General features: G+C 44.7%; 1 protein-coding gene across 2 annotated transcripts in view; it reads right to left on the bottom strand.

The window, feature by feature from the left end:
- Positions 1 to 1,380: 1,380 nt before the first annotated feature.
- Positions 1,381 to 15,064, bottom strand: part of LOC120928972 (N-acetylated-alpha-linked acidic dipeptidase 2-like) — a 181,647-nt gene continuing 167,963 nt past the window's right edge. For both annotated transcript variants that reach the window (XM_040340127.1, XM_040340128.1), the window contains exons 17-20: positions 14,459 to 14,723; positions 10,220 to 10,301; positions 5,567 to 5,659; positions 1,381 to 2,192 (exon numbers count right to left, since the gene is read on the bottom strand). In XM_040340127.1, the coding sequence (XP_040196061.1) occupies positions 2,006 to 2,192; positions 5,567 to 5,659; positions 10,220 to 10,301; positions 14,459 to 14,723 (627 nt within the window). In that variant the 3' untranslated portion in view covers positions 1,381 to 2,005. The remainder of the gene's footprint in view (positions 2,193 to 5,566; positions 5,660 to 10,219; positions 10,302 to 14,458; positions 14,724 to 15,064) is intronic.

Below are 15,064 nucleotides of genomic sequence, written 5' to 3'. Positions count from 1 at the left end.
TGATGGCAATGTGGGGGCATGTAATGGCACAATGGCAATGTGAGGGGCAAGTGATGGCAATGTGGGGGCATGTAATGGCACAATGGCAATGTGGGGGCATGTAATGGCACAGTGGCAATGTGGGGGCATGTAATGGCACAGTGGCACAGTCTGGGCATGTAATGTAATGGCACAGTCTGGGCATGTAATGTAATGTCATAGTGAACGGACCGCAATGATTCCCTATGGGCTAGCGTCCGTTAGCGGATGAGCATCCGCTAACGTCCGTTAGCATCCGTCTGCGTTAAGTTCCGTTTTTTTGGACGGAAGAAAACCCTATTTTTCTTCCGTCTAAAAAACGGAACGGACGAAAAACGGATGTTAACGGATGATCCGTTTATCATCCGTTCCGCTAACATCCGTTTTTCTATGTAAAAAGCCCCAAAAAAAGAAACGGATGAAAAAACGGATGGAAAAACTGATGCAAAAACTGATGAAAACCTGACGAAAAACTGATGGAAAAACGGATCAACTGATGAAAAAAAAAACTGATCTGAAAAACTGAACGGACGTGTGAAAGTGTTATTTTGACTTTTGATTAATGATCACCTGTGGGTTGATTGGTGAAACGCCCCACTCACCTTCTTCCCCTTCTCTATTTTAACACAGTTTTTTTGTCACTGCTCACTAGCTACGACTGAGCATCGAAAGATGCGAAACATGTCAGCCACCCTTTTCCTTTTGTCCACCTCTCCTTTTTGACTGCACTGTTTTTGGTTGTTTTGTGTTTTTGATTTTTTTTTTTGCTGAAAAAAGACATTGTTTCAAGGAGTGCGGCAGTCCAGGAATTTTCTCTATCTAATGCACCTGTGCACAGCCAGCACCCTTTTTGGTTCAGTGGGACGGAAGCATAGCAGAGGGATCAGCAGTTTTCAGAGCGGTATTTTCTTTTCTTTTTTTTTGTTTTACATTTCAAGTTTATTGTAATAAACAAAGGCATGACAAGTGAATCAAATAGCAGTACAGCTGCTCGCAGAGCAGTAATATGTTGTGAACATGGTACAATAAGCCATAAAACATATATCAGGAAATAAAAAAATAAAAAAACAAAGCAAATATGGCCTAAGCAAATTGGCCAAAGAGATTCCCAATCAGAACCTTGTTCATCAGACAATGAGGTTGCCTATGGGCAAGCAAAATTGTCGTTTGACACTTCAGAGCAGAAGGCCCCAACCCATATCCTTCTCCAAACAAAACCTCCATAAACGTAGCATCCCAGGAGAACATATATATAGGGTGGTTATAGCAAATTATTTCCAACAAGGTATTTTCTTTTATGTTATATCTACATCTGCTGCCAAATGTTGTATGCAGAAGAAAGCAAGCGCTCCACACCATTAGTTTTAGGTCAATAAGTTATTTATTTCATAATAAATCCAGTAACAAACCAATGCATTTTGGGGGCCAGGCTGCTCTACCATCATTAGGGGTTCAGGAAAGTTATTTTCTTACCTAAGGGAGCATATTTGCTTTTGCGTGTACTTCACCACACAAACTAGGTTTGCAAGCCTCTGCGGGATGCCCCTCTTCAGTAGAATTTACATATTACATTTTATTTAACTAGATTAAATATATTTAAACCTGAACGGTTATTAAAAAAAAAACTGTTTAAAAGACACAGACCAGTGTATAGTAGGAAAACTTTAACAGAAGAATTGTGCTCTTAAGGGCCCAGTCCCACTTTTGGAGCTGCGGTAACAGGCATGTGACTTGTGTTGGTGCAATGTGGTGCAAATGTGTTACACAAGTGCACTAATGCACCGCCATGATGTAATTGGGTCCCCAAGTGTCTAGAACGGCCCCCCAACTCCTGACAGTCAGATGAATGAGATTCTTGCACTGCCAAAGAACAATGCATGTAAATGTTGCCCTGTATACCCCCTTTGGATCTGCTGTGACTGTACGGCGCGCTTATTTTGGCCTTTTTCTGATAGACACCCAAAAGTAACAAGAAGCTGACACTTTATTAAACGTCCTTTAAGGTTTCTCCAGCAGCTTGCACGGTAAATGTGGCGACGGCAATCTGTCTTTTCACTTCCTCCCAAGCCTTCTGCTGGTCCGCATTATTCTCAATGTCAAACAGAGCGTCGTAAATCCCGGGAAACGATTCCCCCGCATATTTATTGTGGCTGCTGGGTGCAAAGATGACGTGTCTGCAAAAGAAGAGAAGATTTGATATGTTTTGTGATGAGCTTTAAAGGAATAACTACAGCTCGCTATAAACAAACAATTTGCTTTCCAACGGGCGGGATGTAAGATAACAGGAATGGTCGTCTTTGCTCGGAAATATGTAAAGATCGCAAGAGGAGAAGAAATATCACAGTAGATAATAAAAATAATAATAATAATAAAAACTCTTTACAAGATGTCAACTTCTGCTAGGAGTCAACCAAACTTCTGCTAGTATAACCAAACAATTGAGTTTAAAGCGGTAGTAAACCCGCTGTCTTTTTTTAAACCTGAAAAGCAAAAGCCATAATGAGCTAGTTTGCACCGCATACTAGCTCATTATAAAATACTTCCCTCGGAACGAGGTGGGAGGAACTTACCTGGTCCACGCCGAGGGAGATGTCATCTTTCCTCAGCGTGTCTTCCGGGTATCGCCGCTCCAGAGCTGTGATTGGCTGGAGCGGCAACGTCATCACTCCCGTGCATGCGCGTGGGAGACTTCTCCCCGGCAAGGTCAGGCGGCTGCTGGGCCTTTAGCCGAGGATCTCCGCTGAGCATGCGCCGCTGACTGCAGCGGCGCATTGCGGGGGGGAATATCTCCTAAACCGTACAGGTTTAGGAGATGTTCTTTATACCTACAGATAAGCCTTATTATAGGCTTACCTGTAGGTTAAAGTGGTAGTACAGAGTATACTATCACCTTAAAGTGGATGTAAACCCGCTCTCATCCTTTCTAAACTACTGCCATAGTTCTGATCTATAAGGATATAGATGCCTCCTGCATGTATCCTTACCTGTCAAATGTCTCCCCTCTGCCTGTTATGAAAAACTGCAGATTCTGTGGATGGGTCTGTTGGGCGGAGTCCTGATGTCAGTAGACTCCCCGTCCACCTCTACACTCCCCTTGTCAACATGCATTTTTTCCTATGTATTCCTTACACTGAATTCTGCTATGATCACTAACATCCAGTCAAAATCCAGAAAAGCAACCACATGACTTCAGAAAAGAAGTGGGGGTGGGAATTACAAAAATAATGCCTGTCTCCAGGCTAGTGTATGAGATATGTAAATAACCTGTCACTCACAGCAAGGGGGCGGAACGGACTAAGGTTTTTCTCTGTAAGTCCGTTTTATTTCACTGAACAATAAAAGAGGATTGCTCAGAGCTGGATTAACTCTGTGTGGCAAGACTGGGCACAGACGATAGGAAATCGTATACTCTACATTGTGACATCAAAAATAAAAATTCGGGTTTACATCCACTTTAGGTCAAGTATGGAGAAAACAAACAAAAAGTTACCATTGAACTGTTACCTACATACATTAAAACCTTGGTTTGAGAGCGTTTTGAAAGACAAGCTACATTTTTAAATACATTTTGACTTGATATACAAGCGATGTCTTGATATGCAAGTACCACCATGTCACAACTGAGTATAAATGAGAAGAGAGGCGCCTCTAAGTGTAGCACCATGGTTACATTTAATGAAGGTACAACATTTAGCAACTCACATGGTTGATGAGAAAAACAGGCACAACCAAGTGTGCAAGCATCCAGGGTAAAGCTGTCCACATAGACCGTCCTCCGCACCGACATCGACGTCATCCCTTCCACGCTGTGCTTCAAGCCTCGCTTTCAGATTGCTCTACTGCAGGGTAGTCTTCCCAATCACGATTGCATACGACTGACAGCGGTGAGAGCCGGCGGTGCGGAGGATGGGCTATGTGGACGACTTTACCCTGGATGCCTGCATACTTAGATGTGCCTCTTTTAATCTTAAACCATGCGAGTTGCTAAATGTTGTACCTTCATTAAATGTAACCATATTGCTACACTTAGAGGCTCCTCTCTTCTCTTTTATATTCTGTAGCTCCTGATGGATTTCTGCTTCTAATCCCCTTGTGGAGGCTTCCATTTGTGGATGGACATTTTATGGTTACACAACTTATCACATTGCTATAATCTTTTTATATGGACTATAAACTGAAAGACCTATGAATAAATGGTTATGGAACGAATCATTTGAGTTTTCATTATTACTTATGGGAAAATTTGCTTTGATATACAAGTGCTTTGGATTACAAGCATGTATTCTGGAACAAATTATGGGCCAGATCCACAAAAGGGATACAACGGTGTTTCTCCTGATACGCCGTCGTATCCCTGTTTCTATCTATGCGGCTGATTCATAGAATGAGTTACGCATAGATATTCCTAAGATCCGGCAGGTGTAATAGTTTTACACTGTCGGATCTTAGGATGCAGTACCGCGGCCGCCGCTGGGGGCATTTTTCGTTGAAATTCCGCGTCGGGTATGCAAATTAGCACTTACGGAGATCCACAAAGCTTTTTCCCTTTGTTAAGTCTCAGTAAGTGTTAGTTTGCCGTCGCAAAATTAGGGCTGCTTTTACAAAGTGTAAACTTAGTACACCATGTAAAAGTATACCCTTCTATCCCGCGTCGCTGTCAAATTTTCTTTTTTTAATTTTTTTTTTCCCGCCGCATCTCTTTTTTACCCGTCGCGATTCACAAAACTCGGCGCAACGTAACGTAACGCAAAGCACGTCGGGAAAATAGCGTTGGGAGCATGCGCAGTACGTCTGGCGTGGGCGCGCCTAATTTAAATGGGACTCGCCCCATTAGATTGGGCCCGCCTTGCATCAGACGGATTTAAGTTACACAGCTGCAAATTTCTAGGTAAGTGCTTTGTGGATCGGGCACTTAGGTAGAAATTTTGCGGCGGTGTAACTTAAATCGGAACATTTAAGTTAAGCCCGCTGGTTGTGGATCTGGCCCTATGCTCGCAATCCAAGGTATTACAGTACTTACCTAGGTGGATGCAGCATCAGTCCCCTGTCACCCCTAAAGTGGGGTACACACTATGCAAAAAAAAAAAAAAAAAAATCTGAAGAAAAATTCCGTAGAAGGCACAATTGTTTCGATTTTCATACAGTGTGTACACAACTTTCGACATCTGATTCAGGCATTTTTCTTATACACGATCAGAACTAACGATTATGTGTACCGCATGATCAGAAACAACAAAAACGAAAAAAAACAATTCTTACATTTCCATTCTCTGTTTTGACTGGCTGTGAAAAGAGGCTCGTCCGTCCTATTTTCTTATAATGTGTACTGGTCTTATGACGTCAACTGAGAAATCAAAGGCCGCTGATCGCTCAGTTTTCGGTCCTCCGTGAGCAGAGAGCCGGTGACTATCACCGGCAAGTACCAAATGTAATTTACTCAAAAGAATGAACAAGTGGAGCTTGGTGGTTATATGAAACAAGATAATGAAAGAGTAACCTGAAGATAATGGAAAACATGGCAGTGGGTGGCATTTATCTTTTCTCTTACCTGTAAAACGGTCGTCCTGGTAGGCCAAGGGGATCTGTGAAAGCTCTCTCTGCAAACATCAACTGGTCATTCAGTATACGAAGAGCAAGGGGACTGCAATTGAAAAACTGATTAGTAATGTTCACGCCAACCCTGTGCATTGGATTAGATTTATGTTGAATCTGTTTTATTGAGTTACAAGCATTTGTAAAACATTTCGACAAAACATAGGTCAGGAATAATATCTGTCTATTGAGTGTACAAGTCCACATTAGGATCGGAAGGACACCAAAAGAACATGTATCACATATGCATAGTCGGTAAATAACCTTAACCACTTAAGACCCGGACCTTTATGCAGGTAAAGGACCTGGCCAGTTTTTGCGATTCGGCACTGCGTTGCTTTAACTGACAATTGCTCGGTCCTGCGATGTGGCTCCCAAACAAAATTGGCGTCCTTTTTTTCCCACAAATAGAGCTTTCTTTTGGTGGTATTTGATCACCTCTGCAGTTTTTATTTTTTGCGCTATAAACAAAAATAGAGCAACAATTTTGAAAAAAAAACAATATTTTTTACTTTTTGCTATAATAAATATCCCCAAAAAAAGATAAAAAAAAAAAAAAAAAAAAAATTCCTCAGTTTAGGCCGATACATATTCTTCTACCTATTTTTGGTAAAAAAAAAAAATCGCAATAAGCGTTTATCGATTGGTTTGTGCAAAATTTATAGCATTTACCAAATTTTTATTATTATATATTTTTTTTCAATAATGGCGGCGATCTGCGATTTTTTTCATGACCGCGACATTATGGCAGACACAATTTTGACACATTTTTGGGACCATTGTCATTTTTACAGCAAAAAAATGCTATAAAAATGCATTGTTTAGTGTGAAAATGACAATTGCAGTTTAGGAGTTAACCACTAGGGGGTGCTGAAGGGGTTAAGTGTGACCTCATATGTGTTTCTAACTGTAGGTGGGCGGGGCTGGACGTGTGACATCATTGATCGTGTTTCCCTATATCAGGGAACACACGATGAATGACACTGCCACAACGAAGAACAGGGAAGGTGTGTTTACACTCACCTCTCCCCGTTCTTCAGCTCCGGAGGACCGATCGCGGGACACCGGCGGCGATCGTGTCTGCGGGTCCAGTGGGCGCGATCACGGAGCTTCGGATCGGGTCGTGTGCATGCGCCGGCGGCATGCGCGCGACCCCACGGCTGGGCTTAAAGGGCCACGCACAGGTACGTGGATGTGCCCAGCCGTGCCATTCTGCCGACGTATATCGGCGTGAAGGGGTCCTTAAGTGGTTAATGAACACAGAAATAAGTGAAATAAGCTAAGTAATGGTAAATCAAGTAACCGGTAGACCACTGTAAACAGTTGCGTAGACAACGACCAAAAACAAAAAACAAAGGCTCAACGCATATGGCCTGAACGTATGGTAAATCTACTGGTAAGATTATTACAAACTGATAAAAGTACAGGAGGAGGAGAAGTAAGGAGAGGAGAGAAAAAAAGGAGAGGGAAAAGTAGGGAGAAGGGACATCGCGCTACTCATGAGAGGGCATCGGGGAAGCAGTAGGAGCTGTATCCGCTATAAAACATTCAAAATCAGCAGAACCGGAAGTGTAACCAAACGGTCCACGTAATAGTGTGGTCTTCACCCTTATCGGTATCCCACGCTAGCATCCTTTCAATATGTCCGATCCTGTCCATTTCACATGCCCAATCAGCCAGAGAGGGGATCACCATTGGATTAGATTTAAAGTACAACTAAAGGCTCCTGTACGAAAGTCCATACAAGTACCCAGTTACTATGTGATGTACAAGTCCCAAAGTAAACAAAAAGCTATCCTTTACTTTCCCTAACCAATCCAAACCCTTTCGGTCACACATGCTTCCCCTCCCAGACACTGCAGCTCACAGTGGGAGGGGTTGAGCAGCTGAGACAGTGTTTTCAGTCCAGAAAGCAGTGGGCAAGACTGGGTGTGGCCGGGTACTAATTGACAACCTACATGCTTGTGAATCAGCGGTAACAGTGCTGATGGGCACACCCCTGCTGATCATCCCGCTGTTGTGTAATCAGGCACAGCCTACATGACCGTGATGACTCTTTCAGGAGCAGTGCAGCATAGTTGCTACCCCATCACAGGAAGCTACATTACGTGGACTACACTGGTAGGATAAACAATTTGTGGGATTTTGCATGGGGGATTACATATTTATTGGGAGGCCATAGTGCTACTTAAAGCTAATCTCTAGATAAATACAGAGGTGTGCAGAACAGTGGCCTAGTGATCATCACTCCTTCCTTGCAGCACGGGGGTCAAATCAAACCAGGACCCTACCTGCATAGAGTTTACATATTCTCCCTGTGCTTGTGTGGGTTGTCTCCAGGTACTCCAGGCTCTTCCCACATTCCAAAGACAAGTTGGTTGGGTAACTATCTCCTGTCTAAACTGGCCATAGTATGTGTGCGTGTGAATGTGAGGCTCTCCCTGGTCCTCAGCGCTTCCATCTTTGCTCGGTCTTCCTTTTTGGGTTTCGTATCATTGGATGGGCAGGCTAAGGTGACATCACAGGGGACTTGCATCGTCGCAGCACACAGAGGCCCAGATTCTCAATGGCGTTACGACGGCGCAACACCATTTGCGCCGTCGTAAGTCCTAATCTGGCCCCGGGTATCTATGCGGCTGATTCTTAGAATCAGTTACGCATAGATACCCATTAGATCTGACAGGCGTAAGGCTCTTACGCTGTCAGATCTTAAATGCAATTTTTTTTCCCGCCGCTAGGTGTCGCATCGTCGTTTTCCCCGTCGTCTATGCAAATTAGGTAATTACGCAAGATTCCTGAACATACGCGCGGTCGACGCTGAGAATTTACGACGTTTCCGTAGCTTAAGCGACGCATAAAGTTGCCCCTGCTATTATGAGGGGCAACCAATGTTAAGTATGGCTGTCGTTCCCACGTCGAAATTTAAAAAAATGATGTTGTTTGCGTAAGATGTCCGCGAATGGCGCTGGACGCCATTTACGTTAACGTCTAAGCAAATGACGTCGGGGCGACGTCATTTAGCGCAATGCACGTGGGGTAATTTACCAGACGGAGCATGCGCAGTACGCTCGGCGCGGGAGCGCGCCTAATTTAAATGGTGCCCGCCCCATTTGAATTGGGCGCCGAGCGATTTTACGATACACCGCCGCAAGTTTACAGGTAAGTGTTCTGAGAATCAGGCATTAACCCTGTAAACCTGTGGCGGTGTAACGTAAATCACATACGTTATGCTGCCCAGGAGCAACATAATTGTATGAGAATCTGGGCCAGAGTGAGCCATAAATATGGTCCGAGCTGTGCATTAGATCACATTACCTGCTGTCAGGCAGGACATCCATTGGTGACAGAAGAGAAACCTCTAGGGCAGTGATGGCAAAACTTGGCACCCCAGATGTTTTGGAACTATATTTCCCATGATGCCCCAGCACTCTGCATTGTAGTTGAGCATCATGGGAAATGTAGTTACAAAACATCTGGGGTGCCAAGGTTCGCCATCACTGCTCTAGGGTCTCTGGGTATAAAAACCCTGACTGTCAGTGTTTTTTGTAATTCAGTTTCCTACCACTAAAGCCTCGTACACACGATCAGTCCATCCGATGAGAACGGTCTGAAGGACTGTTGTCATAGGTTAACCTATGAAGCTGACTGATGGTCCGTCGTGCGTACACACCATTGGTTAAAAAAACGATCGTGTCAGAACCCGGTGACGTAAAACATAACGACGTGCTGAAAAAAAGTTCAATGCTTCCAAGCATGCGTCGACTTGATTCTGAGCATGCGTGGATTTTTAACCAATGGTTGTGCCTACTATCGATTGTTTTTTTTCCCCATCGGTTAGGAATCCATTGGTTAAATTTAAAGCAAGTTGGCTTTTTTTTAACCTATGGATAAATAACCTATGGGGCCCACACACGATCGGACCATCAGACCGTTGTCCTCTGGTTAACCTATCGTGTGTACGAGGCCTAAGTGTTCCGTGACTGCACAAAATTCATTTTCAGCTAAACAATTTTATTTGACTTTATATACCTGACAAATATTTTGGGAAGAACCCAAAACCTACCAAAAAATATATTGGATTACATCGATGGCTATAGGTCTGTATTTACTGATATACAAACAGGATCAACATAAAAAAATATATACCGTATTTATCGGCGTATACCGCGCACTATTTTGCCCTGAAAATCAGGGCAAAATCGTGGGTGCGCGGTATACGCCGATACCCGATTTCCCGCGCCGAGTTTGAATACTGCGCCGGCATATACCGAGCGCAGTACACTTGTGTATCTTCGGGCAGTCTCGGCGCCTCTCGCGCTGACGTCCTGAGCGTACAGGACGTCAGCGCGAGAGTTGCCGAGCCTGCCCGACGATACACAAGTGTACTGCGCTCGGTATATGTCGGCGCAGTATTCAAACTCGGCGCGGGGAAACGAGCGGGGAGGACGCGAGGACGCCGCAGAAGGACGCCGGACCCGACGAACAGGACACCCGCTATACCCCGATAAATACGGTATATAAAAAGAGATAGACTGCACTGTATATGTCACATTTTTTATAAAGCACCGCTTGTAGGAATAAATTAAAAGTATAATAATGGCAAACTTACTTCTGCAGATCAACGTTTTTAATGCGTTGGTGTAGGCCAGCCCCATAATCTGTAAAATTATTAATGGCAGAAAACAAAGGTTCTAAAAAACAAAAAAAAGAAGGCAAATTATTAGAGCAGTAGAAGACTCAAAATACATGTTTCTAAGCAGACAGGAACTTTTTTCTGAAATGTAGGACATTGTCATATCTGCTCACAAATCCAGACTATGCTTCCCATGTTACATGCAGCACAAAGGAGGTTATAGGTTCCATCCACCCTATAGGTTATAGCAAAGTTTCTTAACTCCAGTCCTCAAGATGCCCCAACAGGCCATGTTTTCAGGATTTCCCTCAGATGAAACAGCTGTGGTATTTAAAGGGGTAGTTCCCCCTCAAAAAAATGTTTACCCTTAGATTGATGCTCATTTTCTCTAGGGGAATCGGCTAGTTGTTTTAAAATCGACGCTGTACTTACCGTTGTAGAGAGCGATCTTCTCCGCCGCTTCTGGGTATGGTCTTCGGGTATGAGCGTTCCTTCTTGATTGACAGGCTTCCGACAGGCTTCCGACGGTCACATCCATCGCGTCACGATTTTTCGAAAGTAGCCGAACGTCGGTGCGCAGGCGCCGTATAGAGCCGCGCCGACGTTCGGCTTCTTTCGGCTACTCGTGACGCGATGGATGCGACCGTCGGAAGCCTGTCGGAAGACTGTCAATCAAGAAGGAACGCCCATTCCCGAAGACCCATACCCGGAAGCGGCGGAGAAGATCGCTCTCTAAACGGTAAGTACTGCTTCGATTTTAAAACAACTAGCCGATTCCCCTAGACAAAATGAGCATACATCTAAGGGGAAATTTTTTTTTGAGGGGGAACTACCGCTTTAAGAAGGCAGTGAAACTGATCAAATCACCTATGCAAAATAATGAAAAGCCCGAAGACATGACCTGTTGGGGCGCCTTGAGGACTGGAGTTGAGAAACACTGGGTTATAGGGTGGATGTAATGGCAGAAGGGTAACGTTGCCCATAGACACCGAAAGGGGGCTGGAAATGCAGGTACAATCTGACCACCCTCTTCTGTCCCAGCAGCCCCACACCTACTAAGGTGCCCATAGAGTCCTTAGATGCCTAAACCATCATCTGGAGAAGATACCTTTTGCTTTATACTTTTAACCCTGATAAGGGGAACCATTTAAACTCCTGAAAAGGCGTTGGCCAACTAAATGCGACTAAAAATAAACGGTTTCTGAACTAGACTGCACACCAGGCCGTCCAAGGTACATGCTGACACACCGGTGGGACTGAGGCAAGATCTGGAAAATGGAATATAGATTGTTCAATATTGTGACAAAAACCCAACCGGGACGAGGTCTTTGGAGAGGACTAGGGACTAGGGGCTAGCCTTCTACCCACTGATTATGGCCCATGGAGGAGACCAGGGATTTTGTCTGCTTCTCCTGGTCAGAGCATGGAAAAGAGCTCAGTTCAGCCTCTGATCCCATGGAAAATGCAGATAAAATCCGCCGGTCTCCCCCATGGGCCTTAATCAGTGGGTAGAAGGCTAGCCCCTAGTCCCCTCCAAAAACCTCATCCCAGTTGGGTTTGTCACAAATATATACTGTATACTTAAAGCGGTTGTAAACCTCCGACATGAAATATGAGCAAAGCATATCCCTCTATAGTGTATCATTTTGTCCTGATTTTGTACATTGAGGACACAACTCAACTATGCAAAACTTATACAAAAGAAAAGGAGGTGGGATCTGACTCCCAAATGGGGTGGAGGAGAGGCGACTTGCTGTACCTCTATTCACTAGAGATGGGCTTGGGCGTGTTCGGGATGTTCGGGATTCAACGTGCCTGAACCCGCCAGTAAGCCGACACTGCACACCGCTAATCACAGGCACTGAGATGAAATGGCTCGCTGCCTGTGATAGGTGTGCAGTGTCGGCTTCCTGGCGGAATCCCAAACACGCCCGAGCGCATTCCTACTCTTTTCCAATGTGGGTGCTTCTAGGTAGAAAGGTAGGGATCATCTGTGGCAGTAGCTACCAAAAAGGTCCCTATAGTACCAGCTGGGGTCGGCCTTGCATTACACCTGCACTGGGGATCCTTCGCCTATCTGTCGCAGGACTTGGGCCCCCCCCCCCCAACCCAACAACATTGGCCTCAATGAAACCAACCGCTCTACCAGAGTATTAGAAGTCTGCATATAATCATTTTTCCAGTACTAGGAAGGACATGACTTGTTTGTACAGATCGATAGTCTTAAAGTGAGTCCAGATCGCCCAATACAATTCTTCCATTTCTTGTGATCTATTTAATGGTTGTGTGTCTACCCAGACAAAGTAGACACTTCCTGACGCAGGGCCCCCCTGCCCAAAAGCATTCCCCCCTATGTTGAGGGCATGTGGCCTGGTATGGCTCAGGAGGGGGGGCACTCGGCGTGCTCGGATAAGGGTCTGGTATGGATTTTTGGGGGTTCCCCATAAAATCCATTCCAGATCAAAGAATCTGGTATGGTCTTGGAGGGGGAAACCTACGCTTTTTTTATTTTATTTAGCATGGAGTTTCTCCTAAAGATACTTACCAGACTCAAAGGTCCTGGTATTGTTCGGGGTCAAAGACTGATCCCGTTCATTGAAGCCGAGCTTCAAGTCGCAGGTCAAAGTTGGATCCACAGTCATGTGACTGTCGCGTCGTTCCAGTGTGAACCCAGCCTAAAAGGACTTCCAGTATGTTGCAACTTATTCTTTTGCCATAATATTATCTTGCCACAATGTTGTCCCTTTACATTTGTTTTAAAGCGGAGTTCCAACCACAATTAGCATTTTTTAAATGTATGTCCTTTCATCCTGCGTTTTTATAATATAAATCTGGTCACTTACTATTTTACAATCCGCCGCCGATCCGCATAGATATTCAAAAAAGTTACGTTTATAAAACTATGTCCACACCGTTGTCATTTTGCTTGTGGGCATTGTGAAGCCTACAAGCACTTAGGGCCAGATTCTGGTAGAAGTGCGGCGGCGTAATGTATCATAGATACGTTACACCGCCGCAAGTTTTCATCGCAAGTGCCTGATTCACAAAGCACTTGCGATGAAAACTACGCCGGCGGCCTCCGGCGCAAGGCGGGCCAATTCAAATGGGCGTGTGCCATTTAAATTAGGCGCGCTCCCGCGCCGGACCTACTGCGCATGCTCCGTTTCTTAACTCCCGCCGTGCTTTGCGCTCCGTGATGTAATTTTTTTTCGAACGGCGACGCGCGTAGTGTAATTCCGTATTCCCGGACAGTTTACGCAAACTACGTTATTTTTTTAAATTTCGACGCGGGAACGACGGCCATACTTTAGACAGCAATACGTTTGCTGACTAAAGTTAGGGCACCAAAATGGGCGTGTGCCATTTAAATTAGGCGCGCTCCCGCGCCGGACCTACTGCGCATGCTCCGTTTCTTAACTCCCGCCGTGCTTTGCGCGCCGTGATGTCATTTTTTCGAACGGCGACGCGCGTAGCGTAATTCCGTATTCCCGGACGGCTTATGTAAACGACGTTATTTTTTAAATTTCGATGCGGGAACGACGGCCATACTTTAGACAGCAATACGTTTGCTGACTAAAGTTAGGGCACCAAAAACGACGACTAACTTTGCAACGGGAAACTAGACTAGCGGCGACGTAGCGAACGCGAAAATCCATCGTGGATCCGCCGTAACTCCGAATTTGCATACCCGACACTGGTTTACGACGCAAACTCCCCCCAGCGGCGGCCGCGGTACTGCATCCTAAGATCCGACAGTGTAAAACAATTACACCTGGCGGATCTTCTGGCTATCTATGCGTAACTGATTCTATGAATCCGTCGCATAGATAGAAACAGAGATACGACGGAGTATCAGCAGATACGCCCTTACTTCCTGGAAGTCTTGGATGGGGAGTGATAATTGGACAGCGCACTGCATCCTGGGAAATTATGACACACATTTCCCAGGAGCATTAGAGGGAGATGATGTCAGAATCCTAGGTGGTTCAAAGGCAGATTTCGTGGGACCGCATAGCAACAGGCATTTCCAGATGAGTAAAAAAAAAAATTTTTTTTTTTTTCTTTTTTAGTCGTAAGCTACAGTTTAAAGCAAAATAGTTTTTTTTTATGGAACCTCCACTTTAAGATAAGTGAAATTTCTAAATGACAAGTTACCTTCATTCTTTTTTGGGGAGCACAAATGTAGTATCCATCTACTAGACTATCTTTACTCACCAAAAGACACACCATAGGTCTCCATTTTCTCTTGATGTTGCTTAGCCAAGTTAGAGATGCTGTCAGCATAATTCTTCAGCTCCTTGCCATAATCAAGGACATTAAACGGTAGAATATCGGAGTCAGCGAGCTTGTACACCAGACTTCCCCTCACCTGGGCTACTGCAAGTTGTTTCTTAAACGTTGGATCATAAAACTGGTTCACCAACTCAAATGTCTCATATACTGTGTGGTAGACCGGATAATTGCTGTACTTGTCCGTTTTCTAAAAAAGTAAAACAAATATTCAATGGTGGGTTTCTATGCACTGCTCATTAGTTTAACTGGTTGTAAACCCTTCCATATACCTTGTGAAGTAAGTGGCATCAGGTGACACCAGGGGCGGACTGACCATTGAAGCTCTCGGCATTGCCCGAGGGCCCCATGCCACTAGGGGGCCCCATCAGGGTTGCCAGGTTCAATAAAACCAGGGACAGTATGTAAAAATCTGTGTTTTTTTTTTACATCTGTCCCTGATATGTCCGAAACCGACATGCTTTTGATGTGAAAATCCAGAGATTTTAGCTGCCCCGCCTCTGTACTGCCTCCTGGCGTGGTGGCCATCTG

The sequence above is a fragment of the Rana temporaria genome, chromosome 2 (assembly GCF_905171775.1).
Source record: "Rana temporaria chromosome 2, aRanTem1.1, whole genome shotgun sequence".
Lineage (NCBI taxonomy): Eukaryota > Metazoa > Chordata > Amphibia > Anura > Ranidae > Rana > Rana temporaria.
The sequence above is the reverse complement of the archived record's forward strand: the minus strand, read 5'-3'. Positions and strand labels throughout refer to the sequence as shown.